Below are 20,616 nucleotides of genomic sequence, written 5' to 3'. Positions count from 1 at the left end.
GTATTGATAGTCATTGCTTCCTTTTAAGAAGACACTTTTGGAGGCTGAGGATTTAAAAGCTCTCACCACTGGCCCAGCTCTGTTCCTACCTCTCCCTAGTGCTGAGGACCCTGGGCTCCCAGTGACTACGGTGGGAATTCAGGTCACTTGACACTTGGCAGCAAGTGCCCCCAGGATTGGACCGGATTGTAGTGGTCTTGTAGAAGGCTTGCTGCTAGGTCTTCCGGTTCTGTGCTGTGTCAGGGTGACACGGTATGTCTGTGCCTGGTATCAGCAAGCAGGCTGCTCATCTTTGGAGCGTGTTGCCATCCAGGATGCTCTGTGGGGAAGATCAGGAGATAACCAGTGACTGTAAAGTCCGCATGAGCTTATTTTAAAAAAACCCAACAGCTGTTGGTGTAATGTGTGGCTTGTGGGCTCATGCAATAGCCAGGAAAGGTAATTGATTGGTCCCTGTTACCTGCCAGTTAGGGAGCTGCACCAGTCAGGAGGGATGATTGTAGACGTTTTGACCCTGGCCCAATTCAAAATGCAGTAGAAATCCTGTGTTACCAGACAGAGCCTTGTCAGCCAAACCTACAGTCAGTAGTTGGCCGCTCTGTGATCTCAGCACCTAATGGGGAGTGTTCCTTTAGGTTTGCAGGGAACATGGAGAGGCAACAGACAGACAACCTGCTGAAGTCGCATGCCAGCGGGACGTACCTGATTCGAGAGAGACCAGCGGAGGCTGAGCGCTTTGCCATCAGTATTAAGTGAGTATAGCAATGCGTGCTTATGTTAATGGAGCTCAGACAAGGTGGTAAGTGACTGCTGGGTAACAGCGCAAGGCATTGAGCTGGTGTCTCCGGGGTGTGAAATTGACCATGCTGGACCGATAAGCTATACTCTCCTCTGGTTCTGCACTGGAGGAAAGCTTGTGATTTTAATGACAGCCTGATTGCCTTAGACATCAGGTAAGCTGTCTACAGAAAACGCTTCCTTTTCCCTTTCAGATTTGAAATGTCAAGTGCCGTCCCACTGATCTACCTGACTCGGAGTCCTATGTTTTAAGACTCGTTAGTACAGGTGCCCATTTGTAGGACGAGATAGTCTAGGTCTTGCTGGGTTTGGCTTTGTGGGGGTTCCCCGTAAGGAACCCCTGTGAAGTAAAAGAGCGCACACAGACGAAGTGCTGGTTAGAGATTGGTACTGGAGTGTTTAAACGTGAGGATTTCTGGATTATTAAAGTATTGGCCTTTAAAGTAAAGGCCCCGTTGAGAGCTCTGGCATGCTGCTGTGTAGCCACCAGGTTAATCTGGCGTATCGTGAACATTCAGAGTGGTTGGTAAGGCACCAGGGCACTACATGCTGTCTCTCATTTAATTATTTATACGTAACGGAACAGCTTCAACAGGAGAGACTCGCTCTAGCATATCCCGTAGCCCATTGGCTAGAGCATCTCCTGCAGTGAACGACGCCCACTTTCAAATCCCTGCTCCACATCCGACGGAGGGGAGAACTGAACCTGGGTCGTCCACGTGCCCGGTGGGTGCTCTAACCGCTGGGCTAAAAACGATAAGGGAGGCAGCACGACCACAATTCCCACCTCCTCTGGCCGTTTCCTGAATGACGCCAGAAAATTTTGTTGGGGCTGAAACTGTTTGGCAAATTCATGAATAGTTCTGGGTCGCCCAGCACTGCACTTTTTGGCAAATAGATTGTTCGCCCTAAACACTGCACCCAGCTCGACCGCTGAGTTCTTTTCCCAGCTCTGACACCGGTTCCCTTGGTCACTGAACACCTGTGCTTTCGATTCGCCATCTGGGAAAGGGATAAGGCTGATGCACCTGCCGGGGGGTTGAGCCACGCGGGTGATGGTCACAGAGCGTTGGGGGGAGGCAGAGTGCTACATGCTAATACATGGCAGGACAGAAGCTGACAGATAAGGGTCGGAGTGTTTCTGAAGTGCCGGCTGCGATTGTTGTCACAGGTTTAACGAGGAAGTCAAGCACATTAAGGTGGTGGAGAAAGACAACTGGATTCACATCACAGAAGCCAAAAAATTTGAAAGCCTTTTGGTACGTTTTTGAATCTGCTTTTCTCACTGTGCGCGTGACTTGCTTTTCCGGAGCCACGCTTAGCCCTGTCGGTGATCACATGTACTCGGTGTGTTCTCTCTAGGAATTGGTCGAATACTACCAGGCCCACTCTCTGAAGGAGAGCTTTAAACAGCTGGATACAACATTAAAATATCCATATAAATCCCGAGAACGTTCTACCTCCAGATCCTTCACTCGCTCCCCAGGTAAAACCCAGCGTACCTAGGATGGTGAATTGCATCTACAACAGCCCAGATATTTCATGGACAGCCACCCCTCTGGTTCCCCTTTTAAGAAATACCTGTGTGATAGATGTAGGAGCTCTATCTGGTCTCCCAGTGAACAAAGGGGGTGCATAGGCTTTAAGGCCAGAAGGGACTGTGAGATCATTTAGCCTGACCTCTGGAAAGAAATGTGCCCAGTATGGGATTTGAACCCATGACCCTGAGTCTGAACTAGCCAGGTTCCTTGTCAAGTGCATGAGTGCAAGCTCAACGTCCATCTCTCCCCCCTGGATGCTGAGAGGAAGGGCTCTTGGATTGGTTGCATGGGAGGCATTTGTGGGGAGTTTGCCTTTAAGAAGGCCAGGCTCCTAGGAAAGCCCAGCTGGGGGGTTTCTCTTTGGTCTTTGTTAACTGCTTTTGATTTCTTGTTTCAAACATGATTCCTTTATTGTCTGTGACTCTTTTGTGGGGGAAGGAGTTCCAGTGAGTCATCTCTCCACCGTTTTTCCAAACCCTTTAGGATAATGATCTGGCCACAGTTTTGCAAGATAAAAAGCACGCGTAAGCTGAGGTGAGGAGTGGAGAGTGCTTAGCATGTGGCAGGATCAGGCCCATATTACTATAAAGCGTGTAATTGTCCTGTGTCAAAACATCTCTGAGGTCAACAGCTGCAGTGTGAGAAATTTCAAGTCCTTTGCTCTAAATAAATAAATATAAAAGGACTGAAGCCAATCGGCATGAAGAGAAGAACTTGCTTCACCTCTGAGACACACAAGGTTTTCGCTTCTCTATCTGTACAAGCATCCATATGTCAGTTTTACTGGCCCTGATTCTGGTGTCACTTATGCCGGTTGATACCCCTAGGATTTGTTAGACCTAGTCAAAAACATGGTAAATATACTGTGTGAAAAATTCCTAAACAAATGAACCTTTAAATTACAATAGAAAATTCCTGTGAAATATTTTATTTTTTGATTGAAGACTTGGGGAAAAAAAAATTCTCCATTTTTTCCAAAATGTTTTTTTTTTTTTAAAAGTTTCATTTTGGTGATTAAAAAATCGTTTTTCTCTTACTCCCCCCCCCCCCCCCCGAAAAAAGAGGGGAAGAGTGGATATTTTTACCCAAAAAACTAACTTTTTTTTTTAATTTAACACTTTTTGCCTTTGAAAACCAAAACATTTCAACCAAAAATGAATTTTGCTCGTGAACGTTTTCATTTGGGTTAAAAAGGCATTTTCCATCAAAAAAACTTTTTTTTTTTCCCCAACCAAATATGTTTAACCGGCTCTGTCCATTTTTCTTCAATGGCAAGTTGCTCCCAATTTACACCAGTGAATGCAAGAGGAGAATTGGGCCCACTGACTTCAATGGACTCACTCCTGATTTACACCCGTGTAAGCAGGAGGAGAATCTGGCCCATTGTAGTCTGACTATGCAGATGTATCCTACGTCCTCCCAGAGCTTTTCCTGCCTTAATTTAGCCACAGTGGAGGCTCCTGAACCAGAACTGCTGCATGCTTAGGGTTTTCTTTTTTGCAACCTGCTTCTGCACTATGGATTTTTAATTTCCTTTTTAATTCTTGTTCTTCTGCCTCTGTTTCTAACCTCTTTGCAGCTTCCTGCGCTTCCTACAACTTTTCTTTTCTCAGTCCTCAGGGCCTCAACTTTTCTTCTCCGAATCCCTCCGCTCCTTTCTGGTCAGGTATATAGCCCCTTCGGTTCTAGAGAAGAGAGCACCATCTACTGGCCATCCCTAGGGCAGCACGGCCTCTGCCTGCTTTTTGACAGGACACAAATGGTATCAGCTTGAAAGCCATCCGCAGTGGGATCCACCCCCTGCTGTCCCTCCCCATCTATATAAAAAATCCAGCTAAAGTATTGGCCCTCCTTGGGTTTGTCAGCTGGGGGCAGAATCTGGTAACCCGAAAAATGCAAGAAACCAAATAGGAAAACACAGTGAATTAAATATTGAGAAAAGGGATGGGGGCAGAAAAAAGAAATCTAAATCTAGTGGGTTGGGATCTCATGATATACTTCAAGCTTGACCGTGTTTCCTGTGTCTCTCGTAGAATGGAACATTGGCATCACACCATTTTAAAGACTGTTGTTTTCCTTGCTATAATAATAGAACATTCATTTCCAGCCGTTTTTGAGCTCTAATGTCCGAGCATGCTCAGTAGTGTCATAATTAGGGCAGCTGGGAGTCCATGATGTCAAAAAGTGATGGAATCCCCTATAAAATGTTGGAACAATATTCAACTCCAACGTGCATCAAACAAGCATCTTCCTTCTCCTTTGGTACCAGCGACACCTTAAATGGTCAGAAGTGAAAAAGGCGTTTAGAACCCAATTGCTTCTCGCTGTTTATGCCTTTTAACTTTTTGCATTTTCATTAGCGTGGACAGTGAAAATTACGTCTTATTCCTGCCGTGCTTGGTTACATAACTTTAAAAGAAAGATTCCTTCTCCCAAGAGCTTTCCTGTGAAATCTGAAACCTGCAAGTGAATGAAATTGATACCAAAAAATCAGCTCTGAGCACGCTTCTGGTGAAAGAGTTCAAAGCTTTCATCTATCACACTCTGTTCTCCAGCCTGGCACTCTTACTAGGCCAAATGAGCCCTGCAGTAAATGTATTTTCTATGTGTTAATTGTCTGTTGCCATCCACATCTCCTTACATCCTGAGCGCTGAAAACCTGGGCAAAGCTTCCTCCTCCAAACCCAGTTTAACCTCGGTTTGCAAAACATTTAAAATTGTAAACAGTTTTGAAACTGAAAAGTCCTTAAGACTAAAGGACAGTTTCATAGAAACAAACAGCAGCAAAAAAATTTTTTTTGTAAACTTAAACACCTTTTTGCCCCTTTGTTTGCCTGTGACTCTGAGAGCATGATCACTGCTATAACCATGTCCCTTCCCATCATTTAAACCCCCTGACTCTCTCTGTCTGTATAACCTGCAGGACAATATTGCAGAAAATGCAGGTGGTACGTTTTCCATATCGCCTTTGCAACCTGTGTGCTAAAGGAGATAACCCCCCTCTTCGTGGCCTGACACAACTGAGGTCTGCACCTTTTGCTACAATCGAGTACTGTTCAATTCCTAATCCCGGGGAAGATGTTAGTAATGGAATGCCACTTGCATGCTGTAAATTGATGACCAGTTTCTGGTCCTTCTGAACTAACTATATTAGTACAGTTTCTAAAAAAGGGTTAGCGATGTCTGTTAATAAGAATAGCATCTGCAGTTCTGCTGACGTTGTGCTCTGAAGTGTGTGGTCTACAAACTGATTATGAGCTAGGATCAGGAAGAAATTCCCATTTGCTAGGATATTGTTGAAAAACTGTGTCCCAAAAAGGGGCCTTTTCACCAAAGCACCTATTTTGGGCGCTGTCCCAAAACACCACCCTAGGTGGTCAGTCCTTGTATTGCAATTTACAGGTTCCTTATCTCAGTGCCATTGAGAGAATCTGCCATTGGGGCTAATCCCAACAGCTAATAAAGAGGTCGTTTAAATATAAATTGCTTTGTAGAATCTCCCTTAAACGAAGTGACCCATTAGATGTCAGAGCAGTAAAGCAACAACTAGAGATGGGGATAACTTTGAAATAGATTTTTCTTGTTCCCTTTATTTTTATAAAACCTTTGCTTTTATCTCCCTTCCCCCTTGACCCAGTCACCTGTAGCAACACCTGACAATGAGATTATATATATATAATATACACACACACACACACATGCACAGTAGATAGTCCCTTTCCTGGGTGTCCTTCAAAGTTTTATATCCAATGACTAGAGGGGTGATGCAACTGATTGAGACCCATTATGAGACCAATGAGATGTTGATAATGGAAAACCCAGCCTTGGAAATCTGATATAACCATGCAATTCCAATTCACACATGGCTGAAGGATTAAAATAAAGCCACCTCAATATCTAATTGACTGTCTTAGTCCACAGAGCTGTTTTCTGCCCTGATCTTGCAAGGGAAATGAGGACTCTGGTAAAAACCCAGGTTGAACACAGTCTAGCTTTTCCCAGGCTTCAGATGATCTCGCATGACAGTGCAGACATTTAATTCCCTTTCGTTGTCCACCCGCAGTGGTCACGCCTCCAGTCATAGGGACGGCCGTGGCACGCTACAACTTCGCCGCACGGGACATGCGAGAGCTCTCTTTGCGAGAGGGCGACGTGGTGAAAATCTACAGCAGGATAGGCGGGGACCAGGGATGGTGGAAGGGAGAAACAAATGGAAGAGTAAGTGATGGCAAGATGAGGGTTCTTTTATATTTAAATAATGCTACTTTGCCTTTTTAGAATAGCAGGTGTGTTTAGATGTGGATTGGCTAATAGAGCGGGTCAGAATTTTCCAAATTAAAATCTAATTTTATTTTTAAAAAAAAAGGGAGGAGGGCGAGGGAAGCTTTGCCTTTCCCCTGTTTTTAAACTCAGGAGGTGGAAGAGTAAGTATTAGCCCCATTTTACAGATGGGGAAAACCGAGACAAGGAAAGTGACTTGACAAAGGTGTTGAAATGAATAGGTGACAGCAGTGAGATTAGAACCCAGGACTTCCCGAGTCCCAGTTTTGTGCTTGTTCCTCCAGACCACACTGCCTTATGGACAACCCTGTATGAAACCCAGTTTCAGCTTAGGCCTTGTCTACACTGTCGGCAGCGTGTCTTGTATGTACAGGTACATGCTGCAGTGAAAAGCAGGCTGCGTCCACACTGCAGCGTGTAGCTATGTGTGGCAGAAAAAGGCTCTGGCCGGGGGGGGGGACTCATCACTGCTGGATGCCTTTCCCCGCTGCCTACCCCTGCCAGAGCCTTTCCCCGCGGCTGGAGCCTTTCCTGCTGGAGGAAAGGAGGGAGTGGGACACCACCCTTGTAAAAAGAGCAATGTAGACCCTGGGAGACGTGGCTTGGGCATGTAGAGAGCTGTGTGAGGTATGTACCCTAAGGTTTTGGCATGTCTCTCCTTCCCGTCTACCTGTGCTAGGATGGGTGCAGCGTATGTTCTCTACACGCCTTTAGTAAGAGAGAATTGTGCACCAGCTAAAGGCTGGACACATGGAAAAGACTTCAAGAAACCAGGGTTGCAGCTCCGCAGTTGGATTCCTGCCTGGGAAAGCAATGGACTTCTCTGCCCTGCTTCCCTTTGCCATGCAATCTAGCAGCATGCCATTCCTCCTTCTGGTAGAGGTAGTCCTTGGCCAATGCTGTAAAATTATCCCCACGAGTCCAGCCTTCAAAAGCACAGCACCTGGCAACGATTTGTAAATTTAGAGCAGCACAGGGGCCGGGAACGGCATGAGGGCCAGTCTCACAGACACAGCAGGCATCGGAATCTGATCCTCCTTTTGGCTTTATGCTGGGAACTGACACAAGAATGGCTCTGAAAGTCCATGGCTCAGAATCATAGACATTAGCAATTGTACTGGGTACAAGCGATGGTGTCCCCAGGGAGATTACTCCACAGTCTAATGATGCTGATCACAATAATGCACTGTCTTTCTACAGTGCCTCCTGTCAGACTTTGCAGACACTATTGAGTTAATCCACATAGCAGCCCTCCGACGGGGAGGTTTGTTATTCCTTTTTTAGTAATGGGGGAAACTGAGGCACAGTGGATAAATGACTTGCCCCAGGTTGTATACAGCCAGAATCAGTAGCATAGTCAGGACTAGAACCTAGTCTGACTCTGTCCCATATTCTCATTATTGGACCCTGCTGGAGAACCAAGTGCTCTTCCACCCAGACTAAAGTCTCAGTCCCACGTAGCTGGGAGCAAGATATTGTATATGTGTCAGCTCTACGGATATAGTACCAGACTTCTGGGGCAACATAAATGGTGGGATGATGGAGCCCATTCTATGAGGAAAATGTCTCTCTGCTCAGTTTGGGTGGGTCTCTTTGCATATCCATGCCCAAGGAGTTCTGCTCATTGTTCCTTTTCTGCTGCAGATTGGCTGGTTTCCTTCGACCTACGTGGAGGAGGAGGGAGTGTAAGGAGGACTGGATCTCTGGCCGACATCGCCGAGCGCCCAGTAAAAGCCGCTGCAGATTGTGCAGAGTGGTCCCAACGCCCAGGGCTCTGAGTGAAACACAATCAAAAATCCTCCAGTATTAACAAGTCCATTGTGAATTGTTTTACAATCAGTCCTCTGTAAAGTGTGTGCGCGCGTCAGGGGGTGCCACTGGCTCTCAGTCCTGGGTTGTGTTACTTCTGTGTAAGAGAGAGAGTCTATAAGGTAACATTTGTCTGTAACAGCAGCAGGAGTGTCCTGGGAAGATCATGCTCAACAGCCTTGCCTGAGCAGGACAACTCCGCCATCCAAACCCATTTCATGGAGGGTGTTTCAAAAGCCACCCTGGGGCTCAAGGGAGGCTGGGGCCAAAGTCTCACCCTGACTGAAAGTGGAGGGAGCATTTCAGATTTCTACTGAGAAGGAGCAAGCCAGCCCCAGAGTCACAGAAGAGGTGATCTCACCCCACCCTGCTCTCTCCCCCTGCTGCTTGAATGGACCCCTCTGGATAACGATTTTTCTTGTCAAGTCGGCGTGTTCGACAGCAGAGCCCAACTCTGCTGCCCTCCTGAGGTGATTTGGGGAGCAGAGCAGAGGCGTGGTGAGGAGGCCTCTCTCCGTGAGCTCTGTAAGATACCCTGTTGTAGGAATGAGTTTTTGAGAGAGAGAGACGGGCGTGAAGTCAAACTCTCGATACAGCCAGTCCTGGACGACATGAGAGACTTCCAATTTTGCAACGTGGGTCCGTTCTCTCGGGCTAGCTTTGGTCCCACGAGATTCACCCAGGGCAGAAGGGACAGCCCTTTGCCTGAACGGCCCCACCTGTGTCGGTATGTCTGGCGGCGTTCGGGGGCTGCAGAATGTGCCCTCCCTGGGAAGAGTGTTTGGAAGCCATTGACGTGCTGGGGGGCACATACGGTAATAGCTCCAGATGTGCATCGTCTGCTTCAGCGTGTGCACCAGTCACCGCGTACCTGTCCTGTGCTTAACAAGAATGCAGAAGCCCTCGCCAGACTAATGGCCGTTCCTGTAGCCATTCTATGCATCTGCCTCATCAACCGCCTCATCGACCTCACCTGAGTAACGACTGCAGGCTGAATCCCTCATTATCTAAAAATATGTGGAAAAAGGGTCTCATTGCCCATCCACCAGCACCAAGTCTTCCCACCTGTTCTCCCCTGTCACCCCCAGAGCCAAGGCGGAAGAATTCTGTGTTGCCCCCTCGCTGTGTCTTTTTCATCATTGCACTGTTCTGAATAACGTACTCCTGGGTCTCTTGCTTTCCAAATTGTGTCCATTTTATGGGATAGGCAGAATTGTCCGATGGAGTCAATTTCAAGTGACCGGTGCCAGGTGCTGCCCTTTGCTCACCAGAGTAGCATTTCCTTCCAAAGTGCACTATTTAAAACAAACATGATGCATCCACCACAAGGAACAGCTCCCCCTTCCCCCACTTTCAAGCCCCAGAAATTCTCCTCCCGTTGCTTTAAATGAGGCTACAGAGTTAGGTCGACCTAAGGCAGCTTACCTCCGCCTAATTGTGTCGGTGGACACACTACAGCAGAGGTGGGCAAACTACGGCCCGCGGGCCACATCCGGCCCACGGGACCCTCCTCCCTGGCCCCTGAGCTCCTGCCCCAGGAGGCTCGCCCCCGGCCCCTCCCCCGCTGTCCCTCCCCCGCAGCCTCACCTCGCTCCTCCACCGGTGCAATGCTCTGGGCAGTGGGGCCGGGAGCTCCTGGGGCAGGTGCTCTGGGCTGCACGGTGGTGGTGGCGGAGGTGGCGTGGCCCGGCGCCAGCCCCTGGTGCTCCAGGCAGCACGGTAAGGGGGCAGGGAGCGGGGTGGGTGGGGGGTTGGATAGAGGGCAGGGGAGTTCGGGATGGTGGTCAGAGGGCGGGGGTGTGGATAGGGGTTGGGGCAGGAACAGGGGGTTGAATGGGGGCAGGGGTCCCGGGGGGCAGTCAGGAAGGAGGGGGGGTTGGATGGGGCTGCAGGGGGCAGTCAGGGGACAGGGAGCGGGGGGGTTGAATGGGGTGGTGGTGGGCAGTTAGGGGCGAGGGGTGCAGGGGCGGTCAGGGAGAAGGGGTGGTTGGATGGGGCAGGGGTCCTAGGGTGGGCAGTCAGGAACGAGAGGAGGGGTTGGATGGGGCAGCAGGGGGCAGTTAGGGGCGGTAGTCCGGGGGCAGTCAGGGGAGAGGGAGCAGGGGTCGTGGAGGGGGCAGGGGTCCCGGGGGGCGGTCAGGGAACAGGGGGGGTTGGATGGGGCAGGAGTCGCGGGGCGGGGGGCAGATAGGAGGTGGGGGCCGGGCCCTAACCAGCCCTCCATACAATTTCCAAAACCCAATGCGGCCCTCAGGCCAAAAATTTTGCCCGCCCCTGCTCTACAGCCTTGCTGCCGTCGATGTAAGTGTCTGACTATACTCACATCGTAACTCCACGTCCATCAGAGAGGCTTAGGGCTTATGTCGGTGTAGTTAGGGTGACACAGTGTCTGTGTAGACACTGCATTACTTATATCGGCTGTTGGCTGTCATGCTTGTTAAATTCACAGCTCCCACTGGGCAGCCACGTTCCCAGCGGGAAGCTGCATGTGGGGCCGAGATCCCAGGCTCTCAGCCCTCCTCCACCCCCCACCACCTAAGATAGGTCGACTTAAGTTTCTAGTGTAGACATGCCCTCAGTGCACTTTTGGGTCGTTGCTCCCATCTCTCATGTTTTTCAGCAGCCTGACCGCTTTGAAACTTTGCTACTGGGCTTTGGGCCAGATTCTGCTCTCATTTTCACTGATGTAAATCCAGAGGAACTCTAGATTTGCACTGGCATAATGGACACCAACCTTAGTGACCACGGCTTCTTGCCTTTAGAGAACTGCAGTCACGCATCTTACGATGGACAAATAAACGATATCTAGGCGTTCTGCAAATGCTCCAGGTATAATCTGTGGAATAATAGCGGGATTGTTGCTGCCAGATTGGGATACTAAAGTCAAAAGGAGAATTCTGTGCACTGAGTGAAAAGGAAAACAAATGACCTTTGAAGGTAAATTGCTGTTTAGTGACAAGGTGCGAGCTGAATAATTTTGCTGCTTGTTTTGAAGTTGGGGTTTTATGTTTTCCTGTGTTCTGTCTCAATCAGCGTGAGCTACCTGGTTGCTCATTCTTCCTCGTGCCAAAGCCACCAGTGAAACATTCACGTTGCGCTATATTGATTAGAAAATATTTTAGTTTAACTGTACACATATTAAACGATGACTGACCAAACCGGGTGCCTGCTGCTCAAATGCCAGTGTCTAAACATGCTTGTGGTCAGGTGGTCGTTGCAATTTGCACACAACCCAGGGGCAGTTCCTCTTACCCATTTTGCTCTGCAGAGTGCTGGAAAGAACAGAGCAGTCAGATGTCTTGTGGTTGTGTTAAAGGCTATTGTCTATTTCAGTTCAGTCTTCTTGATTGTCCATGACCTCTGTACCTTTTGACTTTTGTCATCTCAGCCTGCCAGTATTGAAAAGAAATGAGGCAGAGCTTTGGAGAAGGAAGCTAAAAGGAGACTAAGGGTTTGTGTACATGGGGACACTCAGGAAAACTAATTTGAATTAATTTTTAAAGTGGATTAGATAAACTGCATTAAATCCTTTTGTGGATGCTCTTATTCAGAAGTAAAGTGGCCTTAATTCAGATCAGTTTACTTCACTTTGGAAATTAAGTTTGAATTCAGCTAAGGACACTTTAATTCTAAATGATTTTAAAATCAGGGCTTAATGCAGTTTAACTAATCCAATGTAAATTCACACCCTTAGTTAATTCAGATTAATTTTCCTGAGTGTCCCCATGTAGACAAGCCATAAGGGAAGTTGCAGGCTTAGCTCCCACTGAAAGGGAATTGGGAGCTGGGCACCCACATCCATGTGAGAATCCGATACTATAGGCCAAGCTTCTCAAGGCTCACTGATGATTTTGGTTGTCCATCTTGAGATGACTTCAAGGGGCCTGATTTCCAGTAACTGCTGAGTATCTGCTCTCTGGGGGGAAGAAAAGTCTTTAAGATGTCGCAAGTTAGGCACCCAAAAATTACTAATTGCTTTTGAAAATGTAGACCAAAGGACCTTCTCTAGCATTTGAGGGCAGAATTTGGGTCCAGAAGACCCAACAAAAAATGGATAAAGAGAAGAAAATTCATGATAAGAACATAAGAATAGCAATACTGGATCAGACCAAAGGTCCATTTGGCCCAGTATCCTGTCTTCCGACTGTGGCCAATGTGCCAGGTGCCCCTGAGGGAATGAACAGAACAGGTAATCATCAAGTGATCCATACCCTCTCGCCCATTCCCAGCTTCTGGTAAACAGAGGCTACGTGTATCCCTGCTCTTCCTGGCTAACAACCATTGGTGGACCTATCCTCCATGAATTTACCTTTTTTTTTTTTTTTTTTTTGAACCCTTTGTTACAGTCTTGGCCTTCACAACATCCCCTGGCAAGGAGTTCCACAGGTGGACTGTGAGTTGTGAGAAGAAATACTTCCCTTTGTTTGTTTTAAACCTGCTGCCTATTAATTTTGTTTGGTGATCCCTAGTTCTTGTGTTATGAGAAGGAGTAAATAACACTTCCTTATTTACTTTCTTCACATTAGCCATGATTTTATACACCACTATCATATCCCCCCTTAGTCATCTCTTCTCCAAGCTGAAAAGTCCCAGTCTTATTAATCTCTCCTCATATGGAAAGATGGTTCATTTATACCTCAGACTTAAGCCTTAGCTGAATCTGTTGTTTAAAATTTCTGTTGTTAAAAAACATTATGTTGTGAGGGACTGTGGACAGTTAACCCCTATAAAAAAGCATGCACCCCATATCACTGGAGCCTTATTCGTTCTCTCATGTAGCATGTGTAGTTATCTTTGCCTGTTACCAAACCATGTAATAGACACTGTATGGTATCTGTCTGTAACCAGGAATGGCTCCCCCTCCTCACTCTCAGCAAAAATGAACAATTCCTCAGAAAATCTCTCTCTCTCTCCCTCTCTCTCGTGTTTACTGTTGTAAGAAACTTGTTATAAAAGATTCTTCTTGTTTGTAATTAATTATTCAGCCAATTGCCACGATATATATCTGTGAATAAGAAGCGGAAATGTTTTTTATGATGGCGAGAAAATTGTATATATATTTTAGTTCATTGCAAAACATTCGAAATTGTAATGGGCTAGGTTGGAAAATAATATGTAAATTCCTTGATTTTTTTCCTTTGCACTGCACTAATTGAGATAGAGGGGGCGGGTGGAGGGAATGTAAGATAAAAAGTTTGTTTATGGAATAGTTTCTAGCTCGGAATTTGGAAATCATTTGGAGTAGCTTGTAATGCTGGAATAGAAACTTTAGCTGCTACTTAGAAACCCTTCTTGCATGAGGTTTTCCCAATCTTTTTCAGTTACAGTACATCAAAGTAAATCCCACAACAAAAACAAAGTGTAATTTTGCTGATAGATTTTTTCCCTGCCAAACCATGGTTTTTACTGCAAATAAACCTACATTCTTTTCTGCATAAGAGGGTTGGTTTCATGTTGGACTTCTTGTTTCAAAATGTTTGCTTTGGGAAGATAAGTATTGTCAAAGTGGATCTGACCCCTGGCCCATCTAGTCCAGTTTCCTTTCTCCAACAGTGGCCAGCACCAGCTGCTTCAAAAGATGCAAGAACCCTGCTCCAGGCAGCTATGAGATAATCTGCCCAGAGAGAAGTTTATTCCTGACCTACTAATTTGAGCTTGGCTGCTTATACCCTGGAATCTGAGTTCATAGCGCTTCCCAACCCCCTCCCCCCTTTTTTTTAAAATCCTTCCTATTACAGGTTGTTGAATACTCATGGTTTCCAATGAAACAACCGATTGATTTTTTTTTTTTTTTAAAGCCTGCTGCACTTGGTACAGGGAACCATTTCCTTCTTGCCCACCTGTCAGCTGTTTCCATTGTCTGGGCAAATAAAAAATACGGACACATTGGTAGGACGCTCACTTAGAATTTTTGCAATGTTGAGACTCTGCTAAGCAGTCCGTCCGTCAGGCCAAGAGTACTGCGTTTTTTGCCTTGATGGGCTTTTATGCACAGAGCTACGATACAGGTTTCTGTGAGACGGGTCACAGTTCTGCGTGGTCTTCAGTTACCACGGAAAGTCATACACTGGATCCAGCAGCATTCTCGATAGCTGTAAAAATCATGAAGCCGCTTAAAAGCTACGCCAGAGGCTTTTCTACAGGATGGGCCTATTTCACCAGAGAAGGGGGACCCAAAATTTCACTGTGAAGAGCCATATAATTGAATTAATAATAAAATATTTATTAAATGGATCTGTACCGCAGTATCCCTGCTGCTTTCCCCTATTCTCTTTGACTTTTCAACAATAGCTTTTAACTAACTTGCTAGTGGCCGCAGAATGTATGTTGGGGACATTTCACTTTCTTTCTCAGCAAAGTTTCGGAGCTGACTACGAAAGTTGCTCCTCAATAGCGGTTGAGGTTGCTTTAAATGTGATTCCTATGGGGATCGTCCCAGCAGCCCTAGCCAAACCTCCTCCCCAGCCATTGTAACCCTTTTTTTATGGGCAGTACAGGACATCTGTGAACCTTCCCAGAGAGTTTCTATCACATGGGGCCTTGACCCTTTCATTCTGCCATCAGAGTCTGCCATAACCCTGAGCTGAATCTAGACTCCCAACAACGCCAGTGCTGTAGATGGACGACCAAGGCCAGACACGCAATGCCCTGGGAGAGGCAGAGAATCGGAGCCTGCCCCATCACTTGACAAGGAGAAGCTATCCCCATGGCTCACTCCTGAGAACTCTGGGTCCTTGCCAGATCCTCAAACTTACTAGTGGAATTCTTCTCCGGCACCAGACCCAGGCCATGGAACTTGCTGCCAGGAGGAGTAAGAATTGTTACTAAGCTCACTGCGTACACGGATCAATGCACAACCTATCTCTCCACCCAGCCTTTCCCACAATGGGACTCTTGTTCTTAGACTTCTGGCACCAATCCCCTTATTCCCCAAGGTGGCTGCTCAGTGGCAGGGAAGAAAAAGACAGAATCCTTCAGCTCCCAGGAAGCACTCTGAGATGCCAGTGATGTGCAGAGGCTGACTTGAATGGCTCTGTTTGAGAGAATGGGCAGGGGGGGGTAAATGTAAAGGGCTAGCTGGCAATGGTTTTAGTGCCATGGGTCAGCATCACTGAGCTTCTCAGGAAAGTGCGTTTCAGATTGCAATTTGAATGGGGAGAAGGGCAGAAATCTGATTCGCTGGGAGTTTCAGGCGTATGGGAGGAAGCACGAAACCAAGGGGAGAAATAGTTTTTCGCACACCTTGATCAGTGCAGAGGCAAATAACAATAAACCTTGGACACTGCCTGGGTATTCACCAGGATGGTTATAAGTAGACACATGCTGGCAGCGCCTTCTTTGAAATGGGGACTGCTGACACTTCTGATTTATTAACGCAGCTAAAAGGAGCCCTTGCTGCTGGAAATGCTGCCTCTTATAATAAGCAAACAGATTCAGCTGGTTTTGTCTCTGCTGCTCCTTTAATCAGCCCTCAGAGTAGCAGCCGTGTTAGTCTGTCCACTGCCTGCATCCGATGAGGTGAGCTGTAGCTCACAAAAGCTTATGCTCAAATAAATTGGTTAGTCTCTAAGGTGCCACAAGTCCTCCTTTTCTTTAATCAGCCTGTGATCAACAGACACCGGGTCCCATGTGGAGACAGAGTCTGCAGCAAAGTTGTCACAGCAGCCAGCAGGGCTGCTCCCGCACCACCACAGCTGCTGACTAAGCATGTCCCTGCCTCCTTTGCTATGCCTCTAACCCGCCCTCCACTGCCTCTCTGAGCCAGTCAGAGACCAGCATGCAGCCGCCTCCCCTCTCCTCTGAAAGTCTTGGCAGGCAAGTCTCTAATGCACAGTGTACCCATGCGAGCAACACAGGCCGACCATAAGCGCAAGCAGAACCATTTCTGCCTCTGCACAGCTCAGTTGTACGAGGCTCTGGAAATCTTTGCAACATCATTGCATTGTAGGCTTCTCCCAAATGAGAGAGCCAGAGTTCCTTACTTAGCCTAGCTCAATCATCGCTCCTACAGCACTAAGCTCTTAGCCAGAGATCTTAAAGCACAATACAATGTGGCAATCATGATCCACATTTTAGAGATGGGGAAACTGAGGCACAGAGCAGAGATGTGACTTGCCCAAGGCCTGGACTGCAGAACCCAAGTCTCCTGACTCCCATTCCTATGCCCGTTGGTTGACAGGGGAGACTGTTAAGCTGCCTGTAATTGAGATAGGCACTCATGCAGTAGCACCTTCCTAAAATGCTTAAAATCAGGCTGGCACAATGCACAGGGACAGAGAGGCAGGAGTCATGTGCAGTCTTGATGCCAAGTTCTGGCGGCGATAAAATTGCCGTGTGTTTCCAGCTTCATGCACCTTGTTCATCGTGAGCTGTGATTTTGCAACATGATTAACTGATTCATTTGTGCATTAGCCACAAGGTGTTACATGACCAAGAAAACTCCAGCCGGTTCTCAGAAAATATTTCGTTTCTCCATCTGCAGTGCATTTCCAGTTCTCATTACAAGAACATAATCTATGTGCGGAATGTGGGAACCGATGGACTGGCTTAGATCCTGCTTAGAATATCCACTATTGCCGTGGTTCTCAACCAGGGGTCTGGGGGCCATGAGCAGGTTTCAGGGCGTCCGCCAAGCAGGCCAGTGTTAGACTCGCTGAGGCCTAGGGCAGAGAGCTGAAGCCTCAGCACGTGGGGCTGAAGACTGGGGCCCAGAACCCCGCCACCTGGGGCTGAGGATGAAGCCTGAGCAATGTAGCTTTGTGGGGGCCCCAGGCAATTGCCCTGCTTGCTACCCCCTAAGGCCAGCCCTGGCTTTTATATGCAGAAACCAGTTGTTGTGGCACAGGTGGGCCATGGAGTTTTTATAGCGTGTTGGGGTGGGCCTCGAAAAGAAACAGGTTGAGATCTCCTGCTCTATTGCACCTCTTAGTGCAGCTTCCCTCCTGGTAACAATGGTGAGAGCAACAACGTAGTCAAGGCACCATTAGACACAGGCCTTTTAACGACTGGCTCCTAGATCTGCTTTGAATTTGATGTTCAAATAAGCGGTTGTAACATGCCCTAGGTCAGTGGTTCTCAGCCAGGGGTACGCGTACCCCTGGGGGTAGGCAGAGGCCTTTCAGGAGGTACCTCAACTCATCTAGATATTTGCCTAGTTTTATAACAGGGCGACATAAAAAGCACCAGCGAAGTCAGTACAAATTAAAATGTCATCCAGACAATGACTTGTTTATACTGCTCCCTATACTATACCCTGCAATGTAAATACAATATTTATATTCTAATTGTTTATTTTATAATTACATGGTAAAAAGGAGAAAGTCAGCACTTTGTCAGTAATAATGTGCTGTGACATTTTTATGTTTGATTTTGTAAGCAAGTAGATTTTAAGTGAGGTGAAACTTCGTGGTACACAAGACAAATCAGGCTCCTGAAAGGGGGTACAGTAGTCTGGAAAGATTGAGAGCCATTGCCCTTAGTTGTATTGTCTCTAACGTGAGATCACTTCTAAACTCAACCTCTGATGGATAAGCTGGGGATATGCTAATGACAAATATAGTCGTAGCCACATCAGTCCCAAGATATTAGAGAGAGAGTCTAATGTCTCTCTAATTACAGATACAAAAATTCTGCCCTGAGCTTTTCCTGTGTCAGATGAAAACAAGCCACTGTAAGCAGGAGCAAAAAGCGTGAAGCAAGAGTCTCACTTAGTTGCATCCCTTTGTCCTGCTGATTGGTGTTTTAATCAGAATGTCTTGTTCATTGCTAGGCTGCCCCAAGCAGTTTACAATGTGTTTGCAGTCTGCTTACGGGGCCCCAATCTCATTTGGGAGCTCTAGGCACTACTGTAATATAAATAATAATAGTCTTTCTGGTGGCGGAGAATGTTTGGCATAAAATATTTAAAAAACAAGTTTGGGGTCCAAACCCCAGCTTTGGATAGTGCAGTCCAGGCTCAATTCCAGTTAAAGCTCCAGTCCAGGTTTGATTTTACTCTGCTGACATTTTAAGGGCAGGAGGATAATTCAACAGCAGGAAAATTGGGCTGAACGTTCAGCTGTTCCGCTTATTTACTGGATTCTCTTTCTGGCCGTAAGTTAACAGATGGCATACAGCTGAAATAGCTCTGGCCAAGCCCAGGGGAAAGCGATCAGGCTCTGAGGCTGGAGCCTGTGCATTCAATTCCCATCTGGGCTCTTTGTTTTGTACCCTGCCTTGGTCAGAAGGAAGAGAGATTGGGTAAACTAATAGGGCTTTTCCATCTCTAACATATCTGATCCTTGCAGCCTTCAGTCTCTGCTCATGAATGACAGTGCACTGTCCATCTTGTCTGGGTGACTAGGCCGGCTGCGTAGATCTCTCCGATCAGGCAAGCCAGTGCACACGTTGCACTGTACTCACTTCCCAGACTCTGGGAATAGTTGTAACTGGCCAGCAGCGGCAAAGACTGATCTCTGGCTGCGGTTCTCTCAAGTGCTAGTTACTGTTTCGGGGGCAGTGGTGCGCGTGTGAGAGACAGCAGGAGAGCGTCAGAGGAAACAAGAACCTCACGGCCGTCTGCCCAGGTAAAGTGAACTGAACTCCTTTGGACAGTAGTGTGTTGTGTGCGGTCAGCTCCCGTCGCTGGCAGGGAAAGCCAGGCTTGCCTATGCAGAGGGGAAATCTGAACAGAGAGGGCTGTGTCTGAGCAGCCAACAGGTCCCTTACTGGCTCAGAGATGAGATTGTGTCTTAAATGACAGGAAAGCTTTCAGGCTGTAAAGTTCATGGTGAGACCGGACTGTGGTAAATCTCAGGAAACGTGGTTGCAGAGGGAAGACTTTCTTGGCGCTCAGAGACATGAATATCAACCCTTCCCCTGCCCCTGTGGCAGAGTAATAGGAAGAATCAGCCTGAAAACCATTAGGGTTGGGGTCTGGCTTGTTCAACATAGAGAAACTTTTCCGCTTAATGAGAAAAGGAGCGGGGATCTGCTGGCTGAAGTCTCCGGTCTCTGCTGCAGGAACAGTGACCCTAGATACCCTGGCAAGATTCCTTAGCTCTGCTGACTCTGCAAGAGCCGGGAAGACACATTTACCCAGAGCAAGACTTAAAACAAAGGGGGAGGAGCTGCATGCTTCAGCTGTGTAAAATAACACACCCAAACCTGCGTATAAGGCCAGAGCTTCACGCCAGCACCCAGCCTGAGCAGACAGACTGGGCAGATGCTTGCACTGGGGGCAGGAGAGAGGACTCGACGTTTCACCCAGCAGTGAATCCTGGGTCTGTCTCCACCACATGTCACTTATCCTTTATGACCACGGGCAGGGATTGCCATGTTTTGTCTATAGGGGCAAATCCTTCCCCCTTCATTGTGTCCCTGAGGCCCTGATTGCAACAACTTTATTCTTATTTGTTTATATTACCCTCGTTCCTTGAAGCCCCGGGCTCAGGTCAGGAGGGCCTCAATGTTCTAAGTGCCCGAAAGATTGTCCCCCCGCCCGCAAGAGCGTACAATTGAAATGTGAAGTGCGCTTTCCACTAGGCTGTGTGCACAGCACTTCTGAGTACTCTGAAGCATGCGTTTGCAGTCTTGCCAAGCTCAGGTGGTGAAAAACGGGGAGTCAGGCCCCCCAAATTATGAGTCTGGCTTAAAAATCACAAGATTTTCAAAATATAATAAAATTTGGGTCCTATTCATTGGCCTTTTGGGTTCTGAGCCTTCAGGGAGCACTCAGATCACGTTTTCAAGCTTTTCTCCACCATGTCAAGGGCTATAAAAATTGTTTTTAATGAAAGCTGAGATTCTCGTGAAATCACTTGACTCCAGGAGCTGGGGCTTGAAGAAAAGCACCAAGAATCACAAGACTCTCATTAAAATCATGAGATTTAGCAATACTGTATTTGAAAACCCTTTTAATCTACTTGGCATACAACAGGCACCAACTATCTTTGAGTAGCAATGTCTTCAAGCTCATAAAAGCTAATGGGGGTTACTCTTGTGTGTGCAAACTAAATCATTGGCTTTAGAAATTCTCAGTCCTTTAGTCCTGTGCCACTAGCAAACCTCTGTCAGACAAAAAGTTGATTCTTCAGGCTATTGCTTTAGTGTTTGTTTTGGGCATGTAATAGAGTTGGCACTCGCCTCTCATGAGTGCCCCATTCTGGTTGGGCGTGTCTGCATTCTTTAGTTCTGGTGACCCCTTTTG

At 47.2% G+C, this 20,616-nt stretch overlaps 2 protein-coding genes across 9 annotated transcripts in view; both read left to right on the top strand.

Annotated features, from left to right (window-relative positions):
• VAV2 (vav guanine nucleotide exchange factor 2) overlaps positions 1-10,153 on the top strand; it is a 326,398-nt gene extending 316,245 nt beyond the window's left edge. For 3 of the 8 annotated variants that reach the window (XM_073313963.1, XM_073313961.1, XM_073313967.1), the window contains 6 exons: positions 636-752; positions 1,970-2,057; positions 2,161-2,284; positions 3,919-4,005; positions 6,403-6,557; positions 8,265-8,398. In XM_073313963.1, the coding sequence (XP_073170064.1) occupies positions 636-752; positions 1,970-2,057; positions 2,161-2,284; positions 3,919-4,005; positions 6,403-6,557; positions 8,265-8,309 (616 nt within the window). In that variant the 3' untranslated portion in view covers positions 8,310-8,398. Of the gene's footprint in view, positions 1-635; positions 753-1,969; positions 2,058-2,160; positions 2,285-3,918; positions 4,006-6,402; positions 6,558-8,264 lie in introns of those variants that run through there. The other 5 variants (XM_073313964.1, XM_073313962.1, XM_073313965.1 and 2 more) reach the window with 4 other exon arrangements.
• An 8,744-nt stretch (positions 10,154-18,897) lies between these two features.
• The window catches only part of SARDH (sarcosine dehydrogenase), a 100,206-nt gene continuing 98,487 nt past the window's right edge, over positions 18,898-20,616 (top strand). The window contains exon 1 of the mRNA XM_073314286.1: positions 18,898-18,994. The gene's annotated coding sequence lies outside the window, so the exon portion shown is untranslated. The remainder of the gene's footprint in view (positions 18,995-20,616) is intronic.

Source organism: Lepidochelys kempii, chromosome 16, assembly GCF_965140265.1.
Source record: "Lepidochelys kempii isolate rLepKem1 chromosome 16, rLepKem1.hap2, whole genome shotgun sequence".
Classification (NCBI taxonomy): Eukaryota; Metazoa; Chordata; order Testudines; family Cheloniidae; genus Lepidochelys; species Lepidochelys kempii.
The sequence above is the reverse complement of the archived record's forward strand: the minus strand, read 5'-3'. Positions and strand labels throughout refer to the sequence as shown.